Genomic DNA, 24,287 nt, shown 5'->3' with positions numbered 1-24,287 from the left:
TTGTAGAATTTATTGCAATCACATTAATTACTCGAACTGCGATTACTAATAATTCTCATATGCTTCGATAAATTTATAAAGATATAGTAATCGTCATAAGTTATACGCGGATTGTTTGCATTATGTCGCAAAACTTTATATTGTATGCTTTAAACGGAGTATGATCCTTGCTCTAATATTATACTGCAGAATATATTTTCATAGACGTACGATACATTATATAAGTATCATTAGTTCCTAGATTATGGCACCTATATGTTTTGCCATGATTGTCATATTCTACATTGTAGCTGTTATCTAATTTCATAGTGATCAATGATATTATCGCATATATAATAATCGAACGGTGTAAAAATGATGCACCTAACGTATACTTAGTTAGCAAGTTTTCACCAGTCTCACCATAAGCATCCGCGCTAAACCTAACTCGCAGTAACTATCCGACTACACATGCTTAATCTGTGCTGTCTGTCTCTATATAGCTTTCATTTTACTACAGTAAAATCTATCACTTTTATCATCCTTCTTATACCAACTCTACAGTATGTCAACGCTAATGACGCAAACAATTCCAATTTATATTCGAAATACAAAACCATTTCAATAATAAATACTGTAACATTTTTTGGATAGTGAGTATGGCAGTTAAATTTATAGGACTAAAAATGCTATAGAATGCACCTGCTGGAGATGCCCATCACTTTATGAAAATATTTTATCCAATTTATTTCCAGTTACTTTCGAAAACTCTTTAACTACAAATATTAGCGCTTCTTAAAAACTTGTAATTACTTGTATATTCAGTAAAAATATTAACGCTTATAGAATGAATTATTATTATTATTCTTAGAAAGGATAATAAACTCCTTAATTTTTAATCATATCGATCGTATTTATGGTCTTAACGAGATTTAATTCAGTTTATATCCGTTAATGATCGTCTTATACAATCTAGTGATTAAATATAATATAAAGAGACCCATAAATAGATAACACAGGATATTTAGCTAGAAAGGTAACAGTATTTTTGCAACAAACGATATAATATCGATACCGGCAAATGGTACCCGACGGAAGTTCTCTTAAAATGGTTGATTTATCGGTTGCAAGAATCAGAAATGACAATCTGATTTTAGAACATTCGAGAAATATCTGCATCATGAATGTAATCATAACGCTTTTTATTGTTATTGATTTTTATGAATTTCATTAACATCAAGATGTCAAGTCTAACTGATAAATTAATTAATCTGCTTTGCTACCCTTGAAATCAATCTAAATTTAAAAAAATATAATTTGGATTAGTAGATCATTCTGAAGTTGCTTACAAGCTATTTAGGAAATAACAGTATGAGCTTAGCCTCACTAACGTCTTACTTGTAATCAAATACATTAAATTACTACTTTTAAATCTATAATGTTGCTATTTGAAATCATCGATGATTATCGCGTTATGTGTGAGTAACACGAAAGCATGAAAAGGTCATAAGGCTTTTCGTCTCCACTTTGTCAAAACAAGCTCAATCCAAGTGGTCCAATTATTTGTACTACTATGATTCAAACATCATTTAACTGTTACAGCAATCATGATGAACTCTTATTAAGATAATTCTATGTAGTAATTATTATCTTTGATTGATGTAATAGAATACGTTTAAAGACACTAATGAAAACTGTAAAAAATGATTAAAAATAATTCCATCTCCAATTTAAAGTAAATTTTATTGAGTATTATAAAAAAAGACGCACTAGATAGCTAGCAGAGCTATTCTATGAAAACGGTTACATTTCACAATTTGATTGAATTAATCTAACTTGTCACAGTATATTTCAATTTTCTAGGTATCAATGTAACTCGCATTAATTTACTCGAACTTTTTCATTAAACATAACAAAGAAAGTATCCATTCAACTACTTCGCTTTAATAAGAGCCCGATTAATTTCTTCACAATTAATTATGTGATTGGGTTAATCTCCAATCATGTTATCAAAGTAATGCAGTATAATATATGATTTGAGATTGAGTAGACTGCCAATTACTTGTAAATAGGGCAGTGAAGTCAGCGTCGGAATCATCTAATATTAACCATAATATAATAAGATGAAAAACAATTGTTTTCTAGAATTTAATAGCCATATTATTTCTATATTTATGTAATAATACCTTATTCAGTACTAATTTCACAAAGTACTTATAGCTGATGTTACAGTAAAACTTGAAATGAGAAATTAAGAAAAAGAGGCAAGAATAATTTTCCTGAACTTAATACTATGAGGGCACCGGACATTCTGTAATAGGTGTAACTGCTGAAATTGATGGATAGCAGCAATTAGCGATTGCAAGTCGTTTGATAATTTCCCAAGATTTTGCGCGGATATTCGCATCAAATTTCAAAAATAAGAATGGATTGGCCACACTAACTGCCGTCGTTGTTGCGTAAGAGAAAAAGGCTAACAAATAGTACACAAAATGATTTTGACGCAATTGTCTTAAGGAATATCGATTGATGGCCATACCAATATTAGTAGCAAAATATGGCCAAGTAATAAGAAGATGAGAAGCAGTAATTAGTATCAACATTTTAATAAAATTTTTCTTTTTCTGACGTTGGTCTTGATTAAAGTTTAATTGGCCCGGTGGAGTATAACTTTTCATGTATTTGATAATTTTGCTGTATGAAACAATGAATATAGTGGAAGGAACAACAAAATAGCATAATGTTAATATAATAAAAAAGAGACTATTAACTGCTGTAATAGTTGGAAAATCACAAAATTTTCCTTCATCTGGGTAAGTATCAATAAAGATTAAAAAGGGTGATGATACGGCTATCGATATAGTCCAAATTAATACTTGAGAGATGATCATGATTTTATATTTACGCCTCCAGTAAATAAAAGTAATCGGTTTTGTGATAGCTTGAAGGCGATCTAAAGCAATAGCGCTTAGCGTTAAGATAGAGATACCATAGGATGTCATGACTATAAATACGAGTACTCTACATAGCACTCTACCAAGCAAGTGTTGAACATTGATTGCTACTACTAGAATATAACTAATACTGCATATCAATGTTGATAGTATATCAGATATTACCGTAACGCATATTAAATTGTAAATTCTTTTCCGAAATTTGGAATAAATGGCGATGACATATAAAATGAAAATATTAGCAACTGCTCCGAGTAAAAAGATCGGAATTGCACCCATAGAAGCATACGTGTGGATTAAATTGTAATCAATGCCATTAGAATGATAACTAAAATTATTATTTGAAACTGTTAAGTTGATGGCATGCCGGACAATTACAGGCATGATTGTGTATGCAGATCAATAAAATTGAAAGCGATGATTGCTGATTCGTTATATCCAGCGTCTAAGCTTGTTATACAAAGTAACGGTTGCATATATCTTTCCTGATAATTGAATTCAGCGGTTGATGGTTAACCATGCCGTACGCGGTTTGGACTTTAACTGTAGCCTATAATAGTAATACTATATGTTATGTAATCAATTTTTCCTAATTGCGGAAGTAATGGTGAGAATAAAATGCTGATAATTTTCTACGAAGTAACAAAATTCAACTGAATTTTTAAAGCTAAATTCTTTTAGTTAAAATAGCTTAATAAAGCTTCAATGGAGTTTTTCTTTTATTGTTGGCCCATTATCTATTTATATGCAGTATCAGTAATATAAGCTCGTTATGACTGCTTTAGAAATAGAATTCTTTTAATTGGAATTCAATTTTATAGCAATGTTATGAAAAGTTAATCTACTGTACGTATGTAAAATTGATTTATCCTAAATAGCTGACTGGTTGCATTATTCTAGATCACTAAACATTTTAGTAACAAATAAAGAGACTATGGGATCATTGTTATGCATCAATCACGCTTACGTAATATATTATTAATATGAAAATCCGTTGTCAAAACATACTAATAACATCATTGCTAAGGTGATTCATTAATTAAATGATTAGTGGTGTTTTAACTAGCTACCATTAGCTCAACAAATCGTAAATACTGTAGTAGTAATTCTAATTCCTTTGTTAGAAAGCTGCATCGATTTTAGTTCTTTCCCTATTTTAGAGCACAGTACCTCTCGTATATGTGTGTGATTTAAATTTAAAGCTGACATTTTAATAGAAAGACAGAAGCATTTCTTACCAAGTCTTATTCATTTAGGATCCATTAGCCTTGAGAGAAAGTCTTAGTTCTTACTTTATAACTTGCCTTAAAACTGAGGAGCCAATTATTCAATTGAAAAATGTTGTTGATTGACTCGGATCGTGGTTGATGTATGTAAAGGGACTATATAGCGCATTTATGAAATATGTCCTTGTTGCACATTTTGACAGCTGGTCCATTTCAGGTATACTAATGGAAAGTTGAATAATAGGAAACATGCCGTAGGTATAGTCATTTTCTATTTGTGGATTCTTTAAGTCTAGTAGAAAAGTTGTATTTCTGGCGCTCAGTATAGCATACTCGTATGTTTCCTCTTGTAAATGCAAGTATCAAAAAATGAAAAGAGAAATGTCAGCAATTTTATTTATTATCCCTGTAACAACAGGCGATACAATTGTAATGGTGGATACATTCTAACTCTTCCTACTTAATATCAAGTTTTATTTCGTTATCCAATATTTATTAGTTGATGATTCAAAATTATGAACGCAAATAATGACGCCACGCCATTTAATCGCTATTCATTTTTTATATTTCAGTATTGCCAATGACGCGTACACTTTGCTTTATAATCATGGTGTAATCCCAGTTTTAAAGAGAAGGACTAAATGAGTTGATTTGCAAATGTTGAATTATAATTTTGTGTCAATAGCAATGGCAATGATCACCATAATTGATTGAATTATAAGTTCCATTATGGTATTTAAAGTCGAAATACAGTATGCTTAAATTGGCAACTGCCATCGTATTAGTAGAGCGATTTCGTAAGGCTCAGTCTTAGATGCGCAAGTATTTGAGCCTCGTATGCATGTAGAACCTTGTAGAATACTCATTGTATGTCTATGTGGTAATAACTACTAATAAGTTCTAGAATATTCCATGATCGATTCTAAATATGAGCGTTGCTGTCCTATTTTATTAGTTCGCATGTACAAGTCTTAATAAGGTTCTATGCTTTGCTAATGCGCTGTCTTTACATTTGCTGGAGAACTTCTTGCAGACACTGTTACCTATTCTGTAGCCTGTTTTGTTACTTAATGATTGTCAACAGCGTGCAATTAAGTCGGTCGTCAATCTCTTTCTGGTTATCAGCTTTGTACAGATTGTACGTGTATCGGCATCCATGGATGGAGTATTTCCGTAGATATATAAAATTCATATTACCCTTGTGTAGTCTTAGTAGACATACAGCCATTCTCGGTTAATTGTACGATATTGACAGCTTTATCGTATTTTGACTATTGAATATATGAGCTGATTCTAATACACACTATAGAGTAGCCAGTGGGACAACGTGATTCATTGACTATCAACCTGACAGCAAAAATGAACCCTTATTAAAACTGGAATGAATATTCCTATCTTGTGATGGTTGCTTTCATTATAGCAAGCAAATTGGAAGCCTACTTTATAGGGATGCTTCATTGAGGGACATTTGCACTGTCAGGGAATATTCGCTGACTCCAATTTGGTTAACGTGGGAAAGTCAGATGGTCGTATCCATTACAAATTGACTGAAAATATGAATTATTCAATTTGATCGACTTTATGCAATAATGTTTGGACCATTTGCTGGCCCGCTGTGCAGTGTACTGTACTGCACGTCGAATTTTTGGTGTGAGGAAGAATTGTGATCCTATTTGATTGATGTTATTGTCATTGGGTGACGCAGTTGTTGAAACTGTGAAGCCCACGACTTCTTCTAGGAGTCCATGGTAGTACACAGTTGGAAAGAAATTGGAAGAACGATTTGTTCCTTGCAACATCATTTGCAAGGAGTTGAACGAGCGAGCGTTACGAGCTTTACGACGGTATTGAATTTGCTATAGGGTGAAATTTTTATTTTTTTTGTTTTTATAATGAATAAGCTTGGATATCCATGTTGATCCAATGAGTATATCAAGGATATTGAAGAATTTCCCTGCAATCAGTTTTTGGTTTTACAAGCGGTAGGCATAGCCATTACCGCTTTTCCAGGTCAATCTGATGACCAACTCAGTCATTGAGTGAAGATGAAATCACAGTCAGTGCTATCGCGCAGACACGCTTACCGTGGTGGACGTGTGTGAATCGTTACTGCGTCACCATACAGTACAGTAGTGTATTGGCAGTTTGCACAACAATCGTCTGCGGACGGTTGACAGTACCGTACTGTACGTACACCTGTCGAACACTGAAGTGGGTGTAGTACACGTGGTGAGCGTTTGGCGTAGTGTAGCTGAATCGCCACGGGTGACATCTTTTGTGCAGATCATGTGGCGATTGAGGTATGCTGTCCTAGTGTACGGTGTACAGTATTATCTGACATGACCAGGGACAAAGTGACCCTACTGTACACTTGAACCGTACTGGTGTACTGTACTGACAAAGCAACGATGAGTCGATTGAAGCCCGGCTAGAGTACCGTACTGTACAGTACTGTAGATTGCTTTCACTGCACGATACAGTCCGGTGGTGTACAGTACAATACACTGTAATTTCTACCCTACTATGTACTCTACTCTGCTGCACATTGAGCTTCCAGCGGCGAGAAACGTCCTCGATGTGCGTCATTGACGACGCGTGAACATAACAAATAGTGTCAGCACTCATCTTCACTGAGGTGCTGTCGAGTGAAGCGGAGAGGGTACGATACACGCACCAACGTCCTGTCGATCGCACACAGACACAAAGGCCGGCAGCGCCTTCCGCTTTCATACTACTCCGACTGCAGTGTATTCTCTGTGTTAGGACTGAAACAACAGCGCTGGAGGCGGCAGTGGACTGCTGGCATGTGCACTTGTGCAGTTGCATGTCAAAACAATCCATGACGGTTGAAACGCCCCGAGTGACACCCAGTAGGTCGTTGCTTGTAGGTAGCGTCGTCTGCTTTCCAAGTCAGACGTTGGGTCAGGTCACCCAGTCACACATTCCTCAAAGATCTTCCCATCTCCATTCTTGGCCAACTTGACATTGGACGATTGCATTTTACCTTGGAAAAATTGAATCTTTCCACTTTGACTGCAGTGAATTTTGTCAATTTTTCAAGCAATCCTAGTTGAAAATACAATCCAAAACAAGTACAAAATGGAAGCTGTGAAAAAGAAGATGGCAGGCTTGCGAAAAGAGGCGGAAGATGCCTTGCAGCGAGCTGAACAGTGTGAAGACCAATTGAGGGACACTGTGCAACGAGAGGAAGAGGTAAACTAGTTTATCTCCGCTAAAATCCACTAGTATAGCTTCATAAAATACCCTTGACTATCCTTGTTGCTGCCTTGTTGTACAAAGCTTTCAATCCAAACTGGCACCTGCAGCATGGATAAAATTCAATATCCTTTCTTATATCCTACCAACGCTTTGAATTGATTTTTCTCATCAGGCGTGTCCTTCTCCGCCATTTCAAAGTCCTTACTGTACCATCGACTCCATGCAGTCATAAATTGTTTTTCTCCAATCCATTTCACTATCGTCTATCACTTCCAACAGACAACTCTCTTATGTTGCCGTTGCAGAGTAGTCAAAAGACTTTCATTGCCCTTCCATTTACAGTGTATTGACAGTCATCAACATTTCTTCTTTGTTTTTCCCAGTTCTTGCTTTTGGCCCAGTTTTACTTTACACGTCGATAGCATGCAAGTCAAACCCTTCTCCACTAAACTGACCCATCCAAAATTCTATCCGTCTTGCTGCCAACATGTCAAAAAATAAACTTATTTTATTAAGTCATACGGGTGAGCAACTTCTTTAGCAATCGACGCTAATGCCGTACTCTCCTATCTCTTCCATCCTGCTTAGTACAAGTCCTTGATTACTCGAATAAACAGAAGCTGCCTTTGTTCTCTTCTTACACCTTGTAGAGCTGTTCGCTCAATCTGTAAGAGCTTGTCTTCAACTCGTCACGGATAGCCTAACGCTTTTGAATAGAAGCTTAGCCTAAACTCCATGATGCGCTACATTGCCACTCATTTCTTAACCAACTCAAGTTGAGTCGTAAAGGATGATGATTCATTAATTAGTATTGGTTTGAACACATGCAGTGCACCCAACGCTTTGCTCAATCATGACGACTACTTACAGTCAAAATACTTCCTTTACATTTTACCATCAACTGTTCAAAATCGCATCCAATATTACAAACGGTGTATCATTTTTTAGTCATCACTGATTGAAAAGTACAACACATGCGTAAAATCCAGCAATCGATCCTATAAGCTAGAATAGGATTACTATGCTGTACTCGACAATTCAAATTCCTCCGTCAATTAAGAATAATATCCATTACTGATTCTTTAATCTTATCTAGCCTAATCAAAATTCCATATTAACAATCAAAGAGTAGAGTGCTTGAAGAAGGTATACTATCCACGATAAACCGTTGCCTATCGTCAAGGGCAAAAGAAGTAGAAATGTCATTTCAAAGTCTTCTTCGCTTGATCAATTGTATAATCGAGCTAAGGTTGAATTCAGTCAGCAGTTTCTACAACAGTGAATGATGGAGAAAATGAACTTGACGGTCTTCTCCAAATTTTCCTCGTATCTTCCTAAGCGTACTCCTGTGATTCACGACGATGCGTGGATAACATACTACTCTACAATTTGCAACAGACAGTACGGATTAATTCTAACATTTTATCAATGATATGTACTCAGTCTTTGCACTATTCAATTAGCCATAAAACAGTTAAAATGCACATGGTGATCATCGATATTAGTCAATGGTGGTCATTCGCGGTGTGTTATTGCCGATTTCGGCATAGCACGATAGTCCAATTTTGTGGCAGTCGTTTAGACGCGAATGGTTACGTGATCGAGATACTGGACTTCTTCTGACATCCAGTGTATGAGTCACTATACAAATAGCAGATACCCTTGAATAGTAAATATGTACATTAGAGTCTCTACATCTGCAGCACTACACTTTTGACTTGCAAGATGGTGCCGCACTGAGAGTAGTAGTGGAAATTCTACTTCCACACCTACTACGAAATAACTTAATACAGTGAGCGGTGTCTTGATTAAAATCGAATTTTACTTATTAATTCATTGAATGAATACTATAGAAGCAGAATAAAGTCAATTAAATATGAGTTCATTAATGGATTAACTTGATATACTATTTTTTCCATCAGTTGACTATGAATCACGGCGCATTGACTTGTAGTTTTTACCTTTGCACTTATTCATTCGACGGATCACTTCAATGGACTAGCCTGTTGCAAGTTTTATCTTTTTATCTTACGTTATGCAATCGTGTAATTGCCAATGTATGGAATATCCATAGAAATACCGATATTTAGGGTCGATTCTTGGTTTAAAAAAGCCCAAATCTCATGTTATTCTATATTGAAAGGTATCAACTTTGACCGCCCTACTTAATTTCAAAAATCGTACCACTTTTATAACTGACATGGTAGTCTAATACTATACAATTCAAAGCTATTCTAAAGGCGATGAGAAACCCTACATCAAACTTTTGCTCATCCTAAAGGATTTAATTTATAGACCGTGTACCGCAGTTTCCTGATATTGCCATGCATAGTGCCCTTGAACATGGAATTACATGGCACAGTAGTATTGATTTGAAATACTATTAACTCTTGCCCATTAAAGTGAACGAAATTGAAGCAATTTCATGATACAGTATTTGAACGGCCAGTTGAACAATACATCTCGAGTTCGAATGGATAAGTGTGTTGAAACAAGCGAATCGGTATTTATTTTATTTTAAGGTATTAATCAGTGCTATTGGACATTCGCATACCTGTTTTACTTCGATTTCGAATGTACAATGACTAACCTTCAAGTAGAATGCTATGATTTAATATGAATTGAAATGAGAAGCTTTTGACGTGTACTTTATTTTTACTTCAACTTCTGCAAACTGTACTTATCAGAACTTTATAAAGTTGTCAAAAAATTGACTCGGCATACACGCTTGAATAATATATATTACTGTACTTAAAACTATGATCTACAATGCTTTACAAAATAACAAAATATTCACTACTTAGCTATGAAAAGAGAAGATGAAAAGCTACAGCTATTATTACGCTCTATTTAAAATAAAGCTTGAGCTCGTACCAAATTGCAATGGTACTATATGCTGTTACATGTACATCATGACTTTGGGGGGAATTAATACTGGCTCCTTTTAACAAAGCCGCAAGTGCCAGTAATTAATGTACGCGATGCTTCCTAGAAAACGGCCTCCTGAGAAGAGTAAAACTTGAACCACTATTATAGAAATATACTTTCAAACAAATTTGGGGAGATTCATAATGATACGCATGGCACCCAGGCGTAGCGGTTGGTGTTATATTGTTTATTAACAATAATGAAATCGTATCTAATTCAAACACCGGATCTTACCTACGGGATGCATGAATGAAGGTTTTTAAATTTGATATGTAGTATATTCCATAGTGATTACGGAAGGTGAATAAAAATATATCGGAGAACAAATTATAGAATTGTTAGTTAACATTCAAGAGTAAACAACATACGATTAACATCGGCAGCATCATTTTGAAATCATTTCTTCAAATTGAAATACAGCCCTTTAAACCGAAGACTAATAAACAAGACTTTGACAATTTACTGAAAAGTGATTACTGTTAAAAATCCACCCATTGACGTAGTTCCTCCAATTCTAACTTCACTTGCGATCGCTAGTAACTCCTAGACTAACGCTGTAGTAATATGCCATTATCGTTTTCGTTAATAATTTCTATCCAGAACCATACCGCCAACATCAGTTTTTCGTATCGCTGATACTTATACAACAAGTACATTAATTTTGATGTGCGATTATAGGTTAAAGAAAAAATTGATGAATTGAATAAGGAGATTGAAGAAACAGAACAACAATTAGATGATCGTGAAAGTAAGCTGGCAGAAACCCTTAAAACTCTGCTAGAGGCAGAAACTAAAACAGATGAACATGAAAGGTATGAAATTGTAACATTATTTATATATCTCAGCACGCAATGCTGGTGTTAAAAATTTCGTAGAAATGGAACGATTTATTTTATTTTTATGATTCATGCATGGCTATTGTAATCTATATCAACTGATAGGGCACGAGCTGTTCTAGAAAGTAGAACTAACACAAGCAATACTAAGGTAACATTATAGCAAACACCAAATGTAATTTAGCGGTAGTCTTCTATACTTTAATAATTATATTATGATTAATTTAATTCTGTCGTTACTACTGTTTATTTATGATACATCAGTTGGAGGAACTGGAGCGACAATTGAACGAAACACTTGCTGCTCGAGAAGAAGCAGAAACCAAATATAAAGAGGTTGTTTAATATGACATCGAACGGAATAGTATATAGTCTGTGTTTCGCCCTCTATAATAGAATAGTAAAGGTTCGGCAAATACGTATTGACATGAACATACTTTTTTAGATTTCCGAGAAATTGGAAGAATTAGAAAAAGAATTGGAAGAAGAAGAAGAAAAAGCTGATACGGCAGAAGCGTACGTCCTTTTTTGGATTATATTTCCAACGATTCTGATCACTAATCTCTCGTTAATTAATCGAACTAATGCAGGCGCGCGACGCAGCTGGAAAACGATCTCATTTTAACGACAAATAATAAGAAGAGCATGGAAGTCAGCATGATGAAGGTATGTATGGAAGTTGTGCCCGCGACTTGTTCAATTTCAAGCTATCCTGACGAGTTTCGATATCTATTTCAGGATAAAATGAATCACTTATTTTTTAGCAAGTTTTTAACGGAATCAAGTATTAACTATAAATATTTCCTAGGCTCAAGAACGAGAAGAAGTGGCTAAAGCTAAATTAGCAGAGATGGAGGAAAAATGTGCTGAGGTATAGCTTGTCAACCATTGCATCATTCTTTTACTTAAATGGACTCTTTTTAGTAATTTATTGATTGGAAATAATTTATTTTAGGCTGAACAGGAAGTACGTGATGCCGAAGATTCAGTAACACAACTTGAAAAGACTTTAGATGAGCGTGAAGGTAATGCAAGAGTTCATGTACATAATGTATAGTTACATGGCTTAATGTCATGAAGATAGGATATAACGTATTTTAGTGCAAATGGAACACTGTTTCCTGGCTACCAGTGATAGTACCGTAGTTGCATTTGCAGGAGTTAATGTCCGTATAATTTTAATTGTAGATGAACTACAAGAGGAAAAAGAAAATTTGAAAAAAGCTGAAGAAGAATTAGCTAATGCCATGGCTGAACTACAATCTATCTAATTGTAGCAATGCTATATATACTAACCTTACTAAATGTTAACTAATAGGCTGTTACGTAGAGTTAAACCTTTCTTTCCAAAATCTGTAATGTAATTGTAATCAGTCTAATGGGATTTCTTTAAATTTCAAATGGCCTTTTTTTATGTACCAATCAACTCTGAAGAGGGTATTAGGAATAGATTCGTGGTCTGACGTCTCATTTTAATGCTGATTAATTAATTTGTCTTTCTGCAGCCGTTAATCGCAGCCGTACAAAATTTGTACAGTCTGTGTCTAACTCCTGTACTTTAGCTAATTTAGGAAAATATTATATATCCAACCTGCCTATTATTTTTAGGATGTGTATTGAAATTGTGTATGATTCCGTTTTACTTTGGTCTGTTTAATGTAATCATGATTTCATAATTTTTACTTAAAATTTTTCCTTTTCTATCGATCACATTGTAGCTTTTTACAAATGGGAAATTAATTTATCTGGAAGTTAAATAAAGCCAATTAATCGCACTTGCTAGCAAGTATCACTATCTTTAATGACTCCATTAACCTACTACTTTTTTCAGTCACCATTACTTTATACAGTACTATAAATTCTATACTGCAACAATTACAACAACACTACCGTTAAACGCCTCATACAATATCATTACGCAGCTACATTAACACTATCTAGTAAATAGTTTGCTTAATTTTCTATTAATTTACTATTAAAATCTAATTTGTTAAGTATACCCATTATCTAAACCATGCTATACATTTGTCTATCTTTATGACTACAGTATCTTTCCTAAAAGGTTTTCAAACTGAAAATGATAGCGATAAGTGACCAGAATTACGTGTATAAGCTACTGCGAGGTTAGCAATCATGTGAATAAATTACCAAAACACGTAACTGCCTGTCCGCTGCTGATTTTTACTCAACGCAATAGAATGTATGTATGTGCAATAAGTAGAATTGGCTACAAGAAATGGGATTGTGTAGTATATCTACTCGCCGCAAAGCAGTCGCGAATTAAGAAAATTTCGAGACACCAATTGTAGACTACGGTCTATACATGTAAATTTCAACGTCGATGATATAACGTGAGTATGCAACACTACCTCCCAATTTATTAAGCATCATTCTATTATGTAGGCCTAAAGATTGTAGTACAAAAGGCAAGAGACGACCATTGTTTTAATAGAGGAGATGACGAGAACTTAAGATAATAACGGCAACTCAGGGTTATTGTTCGCGAGATTTTTTTAGACAATTAGCCTGGAGCATTGATAAACCAGGTAATTGCATCTAGTTATTTATTGTTAATACAAATGAAAAGTTTTGACTAGTATCTAGCTGATATTACAATAATAGCTGTATGCAACATACGGCCATGATCAAAATAGCATCAAATCAAATGACCTCTTGTTATGCAGATCGGAACTGGAAGCAAACCATTTTCGATTATAAATCTTTAATAAGTAGATAGGTCTTCACTATTCATTGTGAGCAAAGAGTATTAATGAATATAATTGAATTAAGTTCAGTATTAGTCAATCAGGTAAATCTTTCACGGTATGATACTACAGTAAAAATAGAGAAGTATACACGGCCTTTAATTATTTGCACTAATTTTTTACTGTATCAGATATTTTATAGATTAGGAGTGTTTACACCTTTACTATTGCTTTACAAGCTAGAAATCGAAACAATTTCGTTTGCATTACAGCATCTAATGCCAGAATAAATACGCTATTCATAATAATATTCCACAGCTTAGGTATTATTGAGCGAAACTGCTTATTTAGTAATATTGGTAAAACTAGGCAGTTTATGCTTTATGCGCTATGGATCTGCTTAAAATATATTATTGTTGTTAATAGCTATCGTATTTTTATATTCGAAAATATTTATATTTGAAAAATTACTAGAAAAGATGAATATTAGTTAATACCATAATTTGCACATGTAAGAGAATTGATACCTAGTCTTCGAGGCTTTTAATGCTTTATTTCTACACTTTTTTATATGATGAGGCGTTAAAAATCTATTTAAGTTAATGCATAAATTCAATTATATTATAAAATATAACATATTTACATCAATCCATGAACATTAAAATTTTGAGACTAGACTATGATTTTAATTTCAATCCAATAAACATAAAGATACTTAAATGAAGTCATCGGATCAGAACGACAACTGTACTACTATCTAAAAATTGGAATTTGTTTCAATATATCAGCAACTGTTAAGGATAATTTACCTCCTAAAAATTTAGATCCAAAATCTATTAGAAACTATAAAAACTGGAGTCATAACTATTATAATAACCGTACTAGATACAGATTAAAATACGACCTATCAAAAGTTGCTCGATCTCATATTTATGCATCTATATAAGTTTTAATACAGTTTATTGAGATTCACTTGAAAAAGAATTTTTCCACGTAGAGAGAGAAAACATTTAAAATTTTACGCAGTAAGGCCGAATGAGAATAATATCACAATAAATTTTTACTCAAATACATCAGTATTAGTCCTACACATATCAATTCTGAATACCCCCATAAATACAGTTACGAATATTAGATAAATTTATTCTAAAGAGCATCATAATAGCACACCTATAGTAAAGCATGATTTCTTGATTGAATATTGCTAACTACTAGCAATAAAGTAAATAAGAACAAAGTTACTTCCTGTCTATCCATTCATTTTTTACACAATTGTTCCCTTCTTTCCATGTTAAATATCTAGCAATGCCATGCCATACTGAAAAAAATCTGAATGGGATAACAGTAAATACTTTATTAGTGAATATTTACCGTTGATGCTATGTTTATGAAGCCCTATTCAGAAAAAGTATAGAAAGTATAGAATATGATATATAGTGCCGTACCATGCTACAGCACGTATGAAGGATGCACTTTGAGATAATCACAAATAATTTTCATTATCAATTTTAAATGATAGCAACAGAATTAGTGAGAAAGAATATTGAAGCTCGTAAGTTAATATAGATATACCCGTTGTGGATAAACATAAATTGCCCTAAGTTAAACAATAAATTCTGTAAGCAAGAGCATTATTGGAGCCTTAGATAGGAGCTGTTGTGTTGAGTATTTACCTCCTTGCATTTCAGAAACTGAATGAACATATTTCATTAATTAATGGTCTATCTTCTTTCTATTACTTACATTAATTATTGAAATTTATAAGATATTCAAGCTATTAGTACGAGGATAATACCATTAATATTATAAATCATACAACACCATAAATTAGTGAAAATTGAACGCTCTTAAGACTGGATTAAAACATGATGAGATTAAGTACGATCTATCTAATGTACCAATGAAATAGAATATCCTAAAATTAGTAGTATTATCAGAGCAACCTTTGCAACCAGTAGCGGCAATCAACTACATGTATCAATTTCATAATTTAATTGGATTAGTACAGAAATTATGATTTAGCATTTTATAATCTATCCACATTTACTTTTATATACGGACTTGTAAGCATTTATCAAAGATTATTAGCACAAGGTACAGGGTATCTTACCATAAAGATCAGTTATTTTAGCTAATTATATAATTTATCAAGTAGAGCCATTCGGATTGGATTCTCGTCTACTAATAGGACAAGACTCTTTCAATCTTATACTATATCATCAATTTTTGCTGCAGTGATTTTCAAAAGGACTGTAAAGTTTGATCTGATGGATCTAAAGATTTAATTTCTTCTTTCAGCTTCGGGAGTTTGTTGTGTTATAAAATTTCTACTACTTTCTACATTTAAAATAACACTTCGGGGGTATTTTGTACTTATTCGTGGGGATTTTCGAAATTTATAATTGCATACAAGTGACCAGATACCTCGTCGATAGTCTTCGTTAGCGGCAGAATAGATAAGAGGACTCAAACATGAACTACCGACAATCAGTGTCTTGGTAAATCGAATAACATCAATATTATAAGATATAGCGTTAAGAGCATATAACGTAAAATAGAGTTCGTTTGGTAACCAACATATCATAAAAGCTAAAGCTGATATTGCTACCATGATAGTTACTCTACGTCTAGCTCTGATTGAACTGGGATTCCTTCCGACTATTGACATAGCTGGTGCGCGATTCCGATTGGACTTGGCTACCGATAATCCAGGTATCGCTGTAATAATTCTCCTTATTATGTCAATATAACATGCTATAATGATGATAAACGGTAGAAATAAACGTAGAATTTCCATTACAATGAACAGATATATCCCTGGTGGATGTCGAATGAAAGAATTCCATTTACATGGAGGCTGTTCATTGCTAACATAATCTCGTTGAAGCAGGATATCAATTGATATAACAGTATTGAATACCCATAGACCGACTAAAAATCGTTTAGTTCTTTTTATAGTTACAATATTTCGGTATGTATATGGTCTAGCGACAGCAATCCACCTTTCGATAGCAATAGCGGTAATAGTAAAAACTGAGCCAAAACCAAAATAAAAAATTGCATATTGCGAAGCAAATACGCGGCAAAATATTGTTCCCGAGACTTTGTTTTTCGGATAAGTGTAATTTGCAGCTGGAACAACAAATGAAGGGACAGCAAACATCATTATTCCTGTAGCTGCATCCATCACTGCCATGCTTAAAATTAGCAAATTTAATCCAGATTTCATCATTCTCCCATTTTTTGTTGTTACGATTACGAAACATACCATAAAATTACCTAAAATGGCCAAAGAAGCTAACACGCCATAAAGTATATGCATAAAACGTTTTACATGCCAATCGCGACCAAATTTATCTTCATCATCAAGAAGACTCTGATTCATCGACTTATTCAATATATTTACCGCCATAGTGAAAGTTTTGCTTTCTGAATTAAAATTTTCTTCAACTGAATTGGATGCGAAATACTTAATTTTCGATCGCTTTACTGCTAAGATATCATTTACTGAAAAGTCTGCGAAGGACTTCAATATTAGTTTTATTGTATTTTAGATAATATACGTCTAATCTATCCTCGCTTTTGCGAGTAAAAATGTGCGTAATATTCTATAATTGACCTAATTATGCTACAGAATTTAAATCAAAGATTCTAACTGCAACACTTTTCTACAAAATTACTATTATTGCAATGTAATGGCCGCACAAAATATTTAAGAGTTTAAAAAATCAATAGCACTTAATTTAATTATTAAATTCAAGAAGGGATTATTCAACCTCTAATGAATCACTAATATATTTAGTTAGATAAAGCCAGAAATTGAAGATTAAGTATCATTTCAATACTCAATATTATTAAAGCATTTAATAGTATCAGTAAAATTATTGAAAATAGAACAAATTGTTTTGTTCCATCTATTATTCAGGAAATAGTTATTCAGTCTATCAAAACTTTTTATTATTGCTTATAAAAAATAGTTAACATTCATTAAATACAACTTTTTCCCACCCTAAAATAAAGCTATTTGCGATGACGATCATGAATTTAATTATTTGTATCGTCACGCTTAGTTATCACTTAAATGCTAGTTATTTTTTTCGACACCAATCACAGTTACGGAATCTTTTATTGTTAAATTAACTATTCAGGTACTTAGAGTCGTGACTGGCATTATTAGACTATCTTCATCGCTAGAATATAAGAAGGACTTTATCCTTTATCGAATCATTATATTATAATAATATTTAGCACGGGTAAGAAATAGGTTTAATGAAGTTATAATGATGAAGTTTATTTCCCTTGTTGTTAATTATTGATATTAATTATAAAGGCCGTCAGGGATAACATTTTAACGTCAATTATTTCATTCGTATAGTAGAACGACTTACCCTTAAAAATATTTGTAGGAAACAAATTTCTCCTTTTAAAGCAACTCGATATCATAATAAAGTACATAACATCTGCTCGAACTAAGATCACAAGCTCGATAAAAGAGAAAGAATAAACTTAATCAAGCTTTCATTGAAAATTGTTGATTCGGAAGCTCAGTTAAGTGTGCATTATATCATACGAAGTATATCAAATTACAACTATATAAGATAATGTACTGTATACAACCTACTACTATTTATTTCTTCCATGTAAAATAAGAAAACTTCTTTCTTTCAAATACTAAAGCCAAGTTTCATTCGTTCAAAAAGGAAAGCATTTATTCCCACGACTGGATCTAAATACACTATTTAGTGCCATTATATATCATCTTAAATAAATTTCAAATGGCGCAAGTTCATCACAGCTGTAGAAATATAACAATACAAAGAGAAATTAATTGTCTAATCGAATTAAATTCTAGAAATTAGACTCTAATTAGTAATTTACACTATAAAGTATTGTTGCAACAATCCATAGACCAGAGATATTGCAGTTAATAAAATATTAAATGCAATTGCATTGATTAAGATATTCCCTAGTATTTAACTTTATTTACTCAATTATTGCAAATTCCACCATTTATAACTCTATGTAGTCACAGTTTTCAATAAAGATTAAATTGGAAGTGAACATGGGTAATGGAGTGTGCAAAAGTAATATTATAACTTTCATAGTCACATCGTTACTGAATTTTCTATAGCCCACTTTTATAATAGTATCAGCAAGTAAATAGTCAAAATACGTAATTTTACTATTACAGACAGCAACAGTCACCTTCTGCAACTTGTGTTATTTATAAATTTCGATAATAGAAATATAATTCTCTAGCTTTAAAAGACCGAATTTATACTATAGTTTTATTTACCTTGGGTATAAGCAATTAATCGATAGGGATTATCGATGCATCATAAACTTAGCATCAATATTTAGCAAGAACATTTTTCTATGTATATTATGAAATATAACTTTCTCACCGAGGCGTGTATGTGAACAAGTCATGGTTGATATTTTATAAGTTCCTAAAAGTACATTTCAAGATGATATTCAAGTTAATTGCCTATAGGCAATATTTAGACAATAAGATATTATTTAAAATATCTTTTATACGCGATTTTAAAATACTATTTCAGTTTAGAATTCATCCATAATATGCAAGATTTTATAATAAGATATAGTAAAATTTTGGCTTATTTCTCAATCAGACTATTTCATCGCGATCAGCAAAAATATGGTGGTGACAATTATCAGAAATATCGATTGAACTATCAATATAATTATTTTTGCAAAGAAATGAGCTCTTTGTGCGCTCTTCTATCGGAGTAATTGAATTAATGCACCAACAAACAGCGAAAGATTATAAAATGGATTCTCAGTATGATGGTATAATACAACAAATCCACCCGCAATTTGGTCTATTTGTGGTGATCGAATCATTTTCTAGGTAAAATCTCTAACTGATTTCGATTTCAAGCATTGTTTAACATATTTTTTTCTGAACTATTTTAGCTGGTGGAAGCTGATAAATAGAGAGTAGCAACAGTAGCAATTATAACATTATTACATAAATTTTCTAGTTATCCTTCATTATATAAAATAATTCTTCACTTTCTTAAATGGACCGATCTGTTGTTTGTAATTAATTTATGTTTAACAACTGTAAAAATTTTCGATCAGCGAATATCACAACGGCTAGTGTACCCATACCGCTTTTCACTCCTTACTTGGATCCAACCAGCAGTCAATAAATATTCTAGCAACCAGCAGAATACTTAGTCGGCTAATCGGTTTTCGACATAATACGGTTAGATCCTCGTCTTTATTTAAACTGAATCATGTATCAGTTATCCTTAAAATATGCAAAAGTGATTAAAAATTGCAACAGTGCTGTATCCGATCAGTGGCCCATTCAATAATGATTGCCCGACTGGCATTGAATTGAACTTGTTACTGTTTTTGTAATCATACGAATTATGCAACTTCGAGTCTTAATAATATACTATTATCGAATAAATGTTAAAAATTTCATTCTTGCGCCGGTTTATATCTCTACATTTTATGCTTAAAAGAAAATTTTGAGGACATCGGAATATGAAGGGCACAATTTTAAATGTATCACAGCAGATAATGGTTACTTTTCTCCGTATTTTTAATTCTTATAAGCTAATTTATTAACAGAAATCGAACCTATTGTAAACATGAAATATTGCAATTCAGATATCAAACAGATTATAAATAGCATCTGAATTCTCGGAAAAAAATTAGCAGAACAATCATGCAAGTGTAATATTGCTAGGATCTATTCAATGATACATACTTCCTATTCTACAGCACTTTATTGAAGGATATCATATGCCAGTACTAAATGCTAGCTAACATGAAACGATTTTTAAAGATTGTAAATAAAGATATCCAAAATGTAGTAGAGCCGTGTTGATGAATACTTTTGCTTCTGTAGAGAAGTGAATATGATTCATAACATTGATAGGTCTCTAGGAATCCATTTTCTATTGCTTACCAGCATGGCAAGAAACAACAGATTTTGATTTGCGGTATGAGACTGATGCCTGTAGTGCAGCCCAAATATAGCTTAAGATTATATACAGTATGTGTGAATATCGTGCATGACGTAATTACTAGGCTAATTAAGATAGATACCCTTGTATAAGTGCTAGATCGTAGAGTGAGATTAAATATGTGAGGATTTGTATTAGTAATTGCAATACGGATTGTAAAAGTTATTAGTCATACTGCTTGGCACCTCCAGGTACGCTAGAGGTGTGATGTTAGCCTTATTAAGGTAGATAATGATTTATGTGTCACGAAGATACTCTGTACACAATTGTATATAAGCAGGAGATTTTATCTCCGAAGACAGAGTAGCCATAGATAATCTAGTCCTTGGTAGAAGACGTAATTATTGTAATAAAGTGATTTTCCTTCAAGTTGTGGAAGTCGTTGCGTTTCGATAGACACTTTATTACAATGCCTAATAAGCTACTATTCGACGAATGCCATTTCGTATCGAAGTAAAAGAATTTTGCCTATGACCGGTTTAAACTCATCAAAATTTGGCATTTGATTTGCTTACTGGACATTAACTACCGAGCGAAAATTTTTAGCGACCAATGTAGATAAAAATAATATATTCAATAAATAATTTGGACTAACAATTCAAAATGAAGCTTTTATTAATTTTGGTCATTTCACATCTACCAAAAAATGCTATAGAGGGCAAAGCAAACGCTGTAAATAGGAAGAATTCATTCAAAATTAATTTTAGCCCAATATTTATAAGAGAGGTTTAATGAATTTCTCATAATTTGCATCTATAGTAATAAAATAGCTTGCGAGGAAATTCTTATTATATTGTTATTGATCTAGTGCTATTTTTAAAGTAATTATTTAATGTTCTGTTACTATCATTAGTGACAATCAGAAGCTTAGCAGATATGATATAGTAACATTACAAAAGCAGCGAAATCAGTACTTGGTATGTCGAAAAGAAATTTGTAAATGCAATCATCTATAGTAACAGGTAAGCAAATTGCTAATTTGAAATGATTCTGCTTACCATAAAACAGAAACAACAGGATCTTCATGGAAGCAATTTCCTAAATTTAATAGATCACTATCTATTTAACCTGTACACCGAATTTTTTAGCGAACAATAAATACGTAAATGATGATCGGTAGCCTATAAACTATGACCTAAAATATCCTACTGTTACCATTAATTTGCACACTATGCTTGCGGAATAGTAAGCAATCTGAGTAATTTGAGTAATGGTTGCTATCCGAGTTTTCAATAATGCAAGCGAGATATTTCGACGCCATAGAATAACTAAATAGGTTAATCTAGCATTACGTACAGATTTATCTTGTTTCACAGATCGGTTTAAAAATTATTATAATAAATGTACCTGAATTCCATAGCTTTCCATATCGCTATTTGAAGACTAATAACTACCAATCTCACTAAAGATTTATGATAGCGTAAAGTTGCAGTCACAAGCCAGATTTTTAATAAGATAACAAGAAACTAATTCTACATATATTCCCTTTGGACCATGTATCAGGGTACTAAAATCTGTCTAAGAAACACTTGAGAGCACTTATCTCTAATCCTATCGATTTCTAGCGATTTGTACGTCTTTGATTTTTACGTTAAGCTCTGCACTTATGAACTAACTTTATTATACAAAGCGCCGGCCTTATAGACCTATTTTATACAGTAATAACAAGAAGGTTCTTAATAATATTGTCTCAACTCAGTAGTTGGATCAAGAAAAGTACAAGTTAGCTTAAGAAACAAAGTCAAGTTTTGAACTAAAGTCGTTCCCAACAGTTACCTTTATTTTAAGAGAAACTCTGGTTGTATAGAAAACGTCTATGAGTAAATATATTATTGCTATCTCTATTTCTTAATTTAGTGTTCATCACTCTAATAAATATGTAAACAGATTTTCCTACGATATCTCACTTTTTCTAACGATTTTCTAAAAGCATAAAAGTCTTATTTTAAGGCCTATTTTTACTTAAGTACGTTTTAATGTTCAAAATTATAAGATTTATACTTTAAAATAATGATGGTATTGTGAAAAAGTATCAAAAGCGCTTATAAAATCAGGTAGTACTGTTACCGTCATTATGAAAATCCGTTATTTTACAAAACCCGTAATAACATAAATATCTAGATTTTATATGTTATTCAATGTAAATTAGTCACAATCAAATATTACAGCATAAGTTTTGTAAAGCACAGTATGAACTACAGTATCTCCTAATCTATATAAAACTATGTCACTAAGAATTGTTAAAATTGTGGTTCTCTATAGTGAGATAGCGCCAAGGCAAGTGTTCAGTTCATTTTGCTACATTGCCTTTTCCATAGTCATTTATTGTGCTGGAAAATTCGTTCGATCATTTCATTTGGGCAAAAAATAAATACTACATCGAATAAAGTGTTCGAAGAGGAAACTCTTACAGCATAGAATTTATTGAATAATATACTCTCAGCGGATAATTGAAACCGGAAAATACTAATATGCATTACAATAATGTCATCTCCATCAAGATCGCAATTGAATAATAGAAGCAATGTATAGCTATAAAAGATATTTTAAAAAGCCAATGGTTATGCGGCCTTTGCATTTTCCAATATTTTTATTTCTGTCACTATTGTCCTTAATCAATTGAATGACGGCAGTTTCTATCACTAGAAAGGATACTTTAAAAAGTCTAAAGTTAAATTACCTAACTAGATAGTAATATTAAGTACTTCGTCTACTAGAGAACTGGCCTAGATATTCTAGCTGTTTTCTGTACAAATAAAATAACCATTAGTATCCAATATATTTAATTAATTAATGTGGTTTACCTTTATTCTCCCTTTCCAATCTCTTTGCAATAAATAATATTCTGTACTATCGTAAATTTCGGAATTTAGCCTGGCTAAACAAAACTCGATATATTTCAGTGCTTCTTCTCTACCCTTAACATTTTTAATAAGCTTTTTTTTTCTTTAACTTATTCCAAGCAGAAAAACTTAACATTCTTACTTAGTTTTTAGCCTGAAGATGTAGTCAATCATGGCAAACGTCTATCACCTTGCAAGCTATATTATCCAAGCTATTTTCGAGTTCAATTTGCCGTCATTGGCGAACAGATATAATTTATTTCGCTAAAAAATGGGAAAATATTTTATGCTCGCCTTTACAAAGAAACTTATGTTTGGTCGCTTCTTAATCTGTGATGAGGTATTCCATCATATGAAAGTATTGTATCACTTTATCGAGAAGGTGAAGCCAAGACATCATTTGTGAGCTATCGTGCCGTGCATATATATAAATTTAAATAGAAATGATATAACATAAGAATAGCCAACTATCTCTCTAATTAATAATATTAAATATCATGCTATTGTACGGGCGCAAAGATTCTTGTATAAAGGTTAGGAGACAGTGATTGCTTTGAAAAAAAGTGATCATAAGAAAATGAGGTAATAACGGT

At 32.7% G+C, this 24,287-nt stretch overlaps 2 protein-coding genes across 2 annotated transcripts; one reads left to right on the top strand and one right to left on the bottom strand.

Annotated features, from left to right (window-relative positions):
* Window positions 1-7,258: 7,258 nt before the first annotated feature.
* On the top strand, window positions 7,259-12,413 carry TRIADDRAFT_60383 (uncharacterized protein; the record flags this gene model as incomplete). Its single annotated transcript, XM_002116414.1, has 9 exons — window positions 7,259-7,372; window positions 10,985-11,118; window positions 11,248-11,293; window positions 11,407-11,478; window positions 11,588-11,658; window positions 11,733-11,808; window positions 11,951-12,013; window positions 12,098-12,167; window positions 12,331-12,413. The coding sequence occupies 9 exons, from the start codon at window positions 7,259-7,261 to the stop codon at window positions 12,411-12,413; spliced, it is 729 nt and encodes a 242-aa protein (XP_002116450.1).
* A 3,715-nt stretch (window positions 12,414-16,128) lies between these two features.
* Window positions 16,129-17,259, bottom strand: TRIADDRAFT_60382 (uncharacterized protein; the record flags this gene model as incomplete). The annotated part of the gene is made up of 1 exon (XM_002116327.1): window positions 16,129-17,259. One exon carries the CDS (start codon window positions 17,257-17,259, stop codon window positions 16,129-16,131), a length of 1,131 nt encoding a protein of 376 aa, XP_002116363.1.
* Window positions 17,260-24,287: the final 7,028 nt, after the last annotated feature.

This window comes from Trichoplax adhaerens, genomic scaffold (assembly GCF_000150275.1).
Source record: "Trichoplax adhaerens TRIADscaffold_15 genomic scaffold, whole genome shotgun sequence".
Classification (NCBI taxonomy): Eukaryota; Metazoa; Placozoa; class Uniplacotomia; order Trichoplacea; family Trichoplacidae; genus Trichoplax; species Trichoplax adhaerens.
Note: the sequence above shows the minus strand (reverse complement) of the source record. Positions and strands in the feature narration are given on the sequence as shown.